The sequence below is a fragment of the Cyrtonyx montezumae genome, unplaced genomic scaffold (genome assembly GCF_038088225.1).
Source record: "Cyrtonyx montezumae isolate F1298 unplaced genomic scaffold, pur_monq_1.0 scaffold_17, whole genome shotgun sequence".
Classification (NCBI taxonomy): domain Eukaryota; kingdom Metazoa; phylum Chordata; class Aves; order Galliformes; family Odontophoridae; genus Cyrtonyx; species Cyrtonyx montezumae.
The window spans coordinates 20,025,325-20,031,395 of NW_027071903.1; the positions used below are offsets into that span (position 1 = coordinate 20,025,325).

The 6,071-nt window shown below is 63.9% G+C and overlaps 1 protein-coding gene across 1 annotated transcript; it reads left to right on the forward strand.

Moving 5' to 3' along the window:
• Window positions 1–560: 560 nt before the first annotated feature.
• PTPN9 (protein tyrosine phosphatase non-receptor type 9) lies at window positions 561–5,491 on the forward strand. The gene is made up of 13 exons (XM_065733602.1): window positions 561–833; window positions 1,563–1,706; window positions 1,794–1,883; window positions 1,952–2,076; window positions 2,554–2,659; window positions 3,123–3,233; window positions 3,404–3,732; window positions 3,859–3,952; window positions 4,085–4,154; window positions 4,238–4,316; window positions 4,612–4,762; window positions 4,955–5,162; window positions 5,244–5,491. Exons 1-13 carry the CDS (start codon window positions 801–803, stop codon window positions 5,429–5,431), a joined length of 1,728 nt encoding a protein of 575 aa, XP_065589674.1. The 5' UTR covers window positions 561–800; the 3' UTR covers window positions 5,432–5,491.
• The last annotated feature ends 580 nt before the right edge of the window (window positions 5,492–6,071 follow it).

Consider the following 6,071-nt stretch of genomic DNA (forward strand, 5'->3'; position numbering starts at 1 on the left):
CGGGGAGGGGACCGCGTGTTTGGAGAGGGGCTGCGGGGCGGGGGCCGAGCCGTCTCCCTCTGCCCTTTCTTCCATTTCCTGCGAGTTAGGTGAAACCCTCCGGCTGCCCTCGGCGGAACAAAATGTCCCCGGCTCCTGCCTGCGGACCACCGGCCCGAGAACGGCCCCCACGGGGCGGTGCCACGCATCCCGAGCGGGGCCGGGTCGTCGCTTCCCGGGCGGCGGAGCCCGGTGCCCGCAGCCCCCGCCCCGCAGCGCTTCCTGCCCGCTCCTCCCACGGTCCGTCCGTCCGTCGGGGTGCGGGGAGGGGGCTGCGGGCGCTTCCTGCCACCGCCCCCGCGGGGCAGCGCCGGGCGGAGCGGAGCGGGGCGGGGAGCGGAGCCGGCCCAACCCCCAACCGAACGGAGCTGCGCTTCCCGGGGCGAGCGGAACTTCCCGACGCTTTGCGATCCTTACACGTTTTTATCATTAATTATTATTTATTTATTCGATTTGCGTTTCGTTTCTTTTCTTCTTTTTCTTTTTTTTTTTTTAAGCTCTGTTTCTCCTTTTTCTCTTATTCCGTCTCCGTTCCTCGCTCCGTCTATATCCCATCTCTCCGTTCCTTTCCCCATCCTCTCTTCCATCCCCGCTTCTCGGCCTTTTCCCTCCCCGCTCACCGCCGCGGACACCCCCGGGGCGGAGCCGCCGCCGCCGCCGCCGCCGCCGAGCGGCCGCCAGGGAGGGGCGGGTGCCCGCAGAGCCGCCGCTCCGGGGATGGGCTCCGCCGCCTAGCACGGCCCGCCCGGCCCGGCCGCAGCATGGCCGCGGAGCTGAGCGCCGAGGAGGAGCAGGTAAGTCCCGGCCCCTGCTGCAGACACCCAGACGGGGAGCGGCTTTTTTTCCCCCTGCATCCACGCAGCCTCTTTAAGCACAGCGCAGCTCCTCCGTCTGCCCCTTATCCGCCCCATCTGCACGCCCCCTGTGTGCTTCCCCCCCCCCCCACCCGCCAGCCATCCCCGTTCCCTCTCATTGCGCATCCCCCTGCCTCATCATCTCCATCCGCAGCCCAGGCTCTGCTCCGCCACCGTTACGGGTCCGCCCCCCCCCCCAACCTCCACCCCACCCGTGCCCGTGGGGTTGTGTGCACACTCTTCTCACGCCCCGCGTCTCCCGTGACGTCCCGGCTTCCTCCCTGCCGTGCGTCACCGCCTGAGGATGTTGCTGGGCTCTGGAGCGGGGCTGGCGGCCGAGCATCGCCCTGGGATGTGCGGGTGGGGAAGGTTGGGGGGGCTGTCCCAATGCTCGGGGTTCTGGGACACGGCTGTGACGCAGTATTTTGCTTTTTTTCCCCTGATATCTGCTCAGTATATCTCAAAGGGGTGGGGAGCTATCCGTTTTGGGGCACGTCTGATGCTGGCCCATCTGACATCGCTTCGGAACGTCAGCCCGCGGTGCCAGCCTTGCTCGTAGCCCGTGTTACACCACGCAGCTCTCCTGCAGCAAGTTGCCCGCGGGGAGTTTGGGGATGCTAACGGGAACGGCCCAGGCACTCACCCCACGCACGCCCCTCTGTCCTGCAGGCCACCAAGCAGTTCCTGGAAGAGATCAACAAGTGGACGGGCCAGTACAATGTGTCCCCTCTCTCCTGGAACGTGGCCGTCAAGTTCCTCATGGCCCGCAAGTTCGACGTCCTGCGGGCCATTGAGCTCTTCCACTCCTACCGGGTACGTACCGGGGATGGGGGAGGGGGGGTTATGGGGTCACACGTCCCCACGTGTCGTGCTGGGGGTCACACCGCGTCCCCACCCCAGGAGACGCGGCTCAAGGAGGGCATCGTGAAGCTGAAGCCGCACGAGGAGCCGCTGCGCTCGGAGCTGCTCAGCGGCAAGTTCACCATCCTGGTGGGTGCACGGCGCGGCGCGGCACGGTGCTGCCTGAGGGCACGCCCTGACCTCTCTTTCTCCCACAGAGCGTGCGGGACCCCTCGGGGGCCTCCATCGCCTTGTTCACGGCCAAGCTGCACCACCCCAGCCGCAGCGTGCAGCACGTGGTGCTCCAGGCGCTCTTCTACCTGCTGGACAGGGCCGTGGAGAGGTGAGCAGAGCCCTGTGCTCCAGCACTGCCTTGCATTCGGGATGCTGCTTTGTCTTTGCTTTCACGGAGGCCTAGCTCTGTCCAGGCAGCCTATAAGCAGCCGCTTACCCTGTGTTTGCATGCCAAGGATTGATGACAGCCCGTTTAGAAGCCTTCCAGGCATGGCAAAAATCAGTGGCATCTTTAAGGCGTCTGCGTGCGCCTCGTGTCACTGTGCTGGGGATCTCCGGCCCTTGGAAAGCCCCGACCCTGGGAGCTCTGCCCGAACACAGAGCCCAGGCACCCCATTCCTGGGGCTGGGCTTCGTCTGTGGGCTGAGCCGACACAGGCATTGGATCCGGGGTGGGCACGGGGTAGGTGTAAGGGAGAGGCAGCTTTGGGCACTTTGTCTCTCTGGGAGCACAGAGGGGACTCCCACGGGGTCACCAGGGGGTGCAGGGTGCATGCACGGTGGTGATGCTCTTTCCCCCCACCCAGTTTCGAGACGCAGAGGAACGGGCTGGTGTTCATCTACGACATGGCGGGCTCTCAGTACACCAACTTTGAGCTGGACCTCAGCAAGAAGATCCTCAACCTGCTGAAGGTAGCAAGCGGCACTGGGTGGGATAGAATAGGATGGAGCAGGATGGGGTAGGATGGGAGGATGCAGGTCGGGTGCCATCCACAGCCCCATCCCCTCGGGGAGGCACAGGCAGCGGGAGGGGATCAGCTGTCCCCACGCGCTGGATTCCTCGCACAGCTGCTGGCAGCGCTTTCATGAAAACAGATGCAAATTATTTTTTAATGGTGCTGGCATTTCGTGCCTCCTCCCTTCTCCGGAAAAAGAGCTCCCAGTAAATAGCAGCTGGGGCGCAAAGCCTTGCTCCCGCCCTCACCGCTGGCTCGCCGAGCCCAGCCCTCTGCCGGCCGCACGGAAATCGTTCGGTGCGGATTGGAGCGTGGGCTGTGCTGGGAGCGATTGTCACTGCCGTGGGGATGTGCCAGGCGTGGGTTAGACCTGCAGCGTGGAGCCGAGCCGTCCCCGAGCTCCCCCCCATCGTCCGCAGGGTGCTTTCCCGGCACGGTTGAAGAAGGTGTTCATCGTGGGAGCACCCATGTGGTTCCGCGTGCCCTACTCCATCATCAGCCTGCTGCTGAAGGAGAAGCTGCGTGAGAGGGTGAGCGTGGGGGCTGCGGGCTCCTGGGGGCTGGGAGCTTGAAAGGGAAAAAAAAAGAGCCACGTGGGAGAAGATAAACTCGGTGCTCAAAGATCCCTGCTGCTTGGCAGAGCTGCGTGCAGCCTGAGAGCTGGGGGGCTGAGCTGAGCGTCCCTCCCTGTCCTCCGCAGGTGCAGATGGTGAAGATGTCAGAGCTGAAGGAGCACCTGCCCCGAGAGTGCCTGCCCGAGACCCTCGGCGGCTGCCTCAAGCTGGACCCGCTCAGCTGGAACTGCCGCTTCTTGCCGCAGCAGAACGGACACCCCGACCCCCTGGATGAGCTTATCCTGGTGCCCTTGGTGGCACCCCGCGACAACGGCTCGCTCCACGTGCCCGGCCCCAAGGCCCTCACCCCGCAGGAGCTGCTGGAGCACGTCAGCCGCAAGCAGAAGCGTGGCATCTATGAGGAGTACGAGGACATCCGGCGCCGGAGCCCGGCCGGGACCTTCGCCTGCTCCTTGTGAGTCCCATGGGGTGGGAGGGGACCTGGTGCATGCCACTCCTCTGGGCTGCAGCCGAGTGATGGCAGCAGAGCCCCGGGTGCTGCCTCGGGATGCCTCGCTGCCCTGCCCTGTCCCTGCCCCAGGGCGCCCTACAACCAGGAGAAGAATCGTTATGGGGACGTGCCCTGCCTGGACCAGACCCGCGTGAAGCTGGCCAAGCCCTACAGCCGCCCGGAGGTGAGCTCTCCCCCCCATGCTGTCCCATGCTGTTTCACCCAGCATCTGGGTTCTCACTCATTTTGTTTGCTCGGAGCGTGATGTCGGTGATCCCGTCCCCGTGGTGCACTCACACCATGTCATTGTCCCCAGCTGACCGACTACATCAACGCCAGCTTCATGGATGGCTACAAGCAGAGGAATGCGTACATCGGGACGCAGGGTAAGGGCCACCCGTGTCTCTGGGTTCCCAGGGGCTGCCCGTCCTGCCCAGCCCCTCTGGGTGACCGCAGTCCGTCCCCACAGGGCCCCTGGAGAACACCTATGGTGATTTTTGGCGCATGGTGTGGGAGCAGAACGTCCTGGTGATTGTGATGACGACTCGGTGAGTGCCCTCGGTGGGGGCACTGCTTGGGTTTCTTTGCAAAACAAGTGCTTTTGCTGTTGGGTCAAGTGCAGTCCCAGCTGCAGAGCAGTGCTTTGCACCACAGACACCCCCAAAAACACCTCTGTGTGGTGCAGAGGAGAGCTGGCAGTGCCCTGCTGCCCTAAGCTGCCCCAGTGCCGTCCCCATTATAGAGCACTGCAGAGGGATGCTGTGTGCCCTTGGGGGACGCAGGGCACTGGTGTGATGCTGGCAGGGAGGACATAATCCCCCTGTCACCATGTCCCATCTGCAGGCTGGAGGAGGGGGGCAGGAGGAAATGCGGCCAATACTGGCCCCTGGAGAAGGATTTCCAGATGCGCTTCGGGGCACTGACCATCACCAACCTGGGCGTGGAGAACCTCAGCCATTACAAGAAAACCATCCTGGAGATCCACAGTACCGAGGTGCGTATCCAGTGGCCACCACCAGCGTCATGGGGGCCATCCCATCCCATCCCATCCCATCCCATCCCATCCCATCCCATCCCATCCCATCCCATCCCATCCCATCCCATCCCATCCCATCCCATCCCATCCCATCCCATCCCATCCCATCCCATCCCATCCCATCCCACTCACCCCCCTGCTCCTCCCCAGGGCCGGGAACGGCGTCTGCTCTCCCACTTCCAGTACCTGAGCTGGCCAGATTACGGCGTGCCCTCCTCGGCCGCCACGCTCATCGACTTCTTGGGGGCAGTGAAGCAGCAGCAGCGCGTGGCTGTCAGCGCGCTGGGGCCGCGTTTCAAGGGCCACCCCGGGGGTCCTCCGCTCGTGGTGCACTGCAGTGCCGGCATCGGCAGGACGGGTAAGGGGATGGGACAGCAGGAGGGCAAAGCCGTGGTGTGGTGGTGGTGTGTATGGTGGCTGAGGCGATGCTTGCCCGCAGGTACCCTCTGCGCTCTGGACATCTGCCTGTCGCAGCTGCAGGACGTGGGCACGCTGGACATCCAGCAGACGGTGCAGCGCATGAGGACGCAGCGTGCCTTCAGCATCCAGACCCCCGAGCAGTATTACTTCTGTTACAGCGCGGTGCTGGAGCACGCCCAGCGGCACGGCCTGCTGCCGGGGCACTGAGAGCCGGGCTGTCCTGCAAACTGTGCCTTACTTCGAGACCAAGCCGGGGCAGGAGGAAGCTCGGGGGGGGGAGGGGGGGGCTAAAAAGAAGGGTTGGGGTGGTTGGGGTATTATTTCTCTTTGTTTTTGACCGGTGGGACCATCTAGAGTGTACGTGGGAGCCCTCGGGTGCGCGTTCCCAGCAGCGCCGCCCCCTTGGGGACTTTATACTGTAATAAGCTCTTCGAATGTGTACATCCTTATTTTTTTATGATGCTGGACGGGGCGGGAGGAGCTTTGGGGTTGGTTTCTTTTTTTGCTTTTTGTGTGCGTGCGCGGTATTTAACACTGAGCAGAATGAGGAGCGAGCACTACTTCGGGCTCTTTTTTTTTTTTTTTTTAACCATCGCCCCGCCTTCTCAGCCCCCGGAGGGCGGTGCGGTGCTGACGAACGGCCTCGCAGGGCCAATGGGGCACTGGGGGAGTTCCCCCTTTCCATTCAGGACGCCTGGCTGAGCGTTTAGGGTATGTTACAGCCGGGCCCCTCGCTGGGGATGGGGAGGGGGGGGAGTGGGTAAATGTGAGTGCGGGGAAGGAGGAGGGGGGGGGGGGGGGGGCGTGGCCACGCCCCCTGCGGCCATTGGCTGCGCGCTGTGTGCCC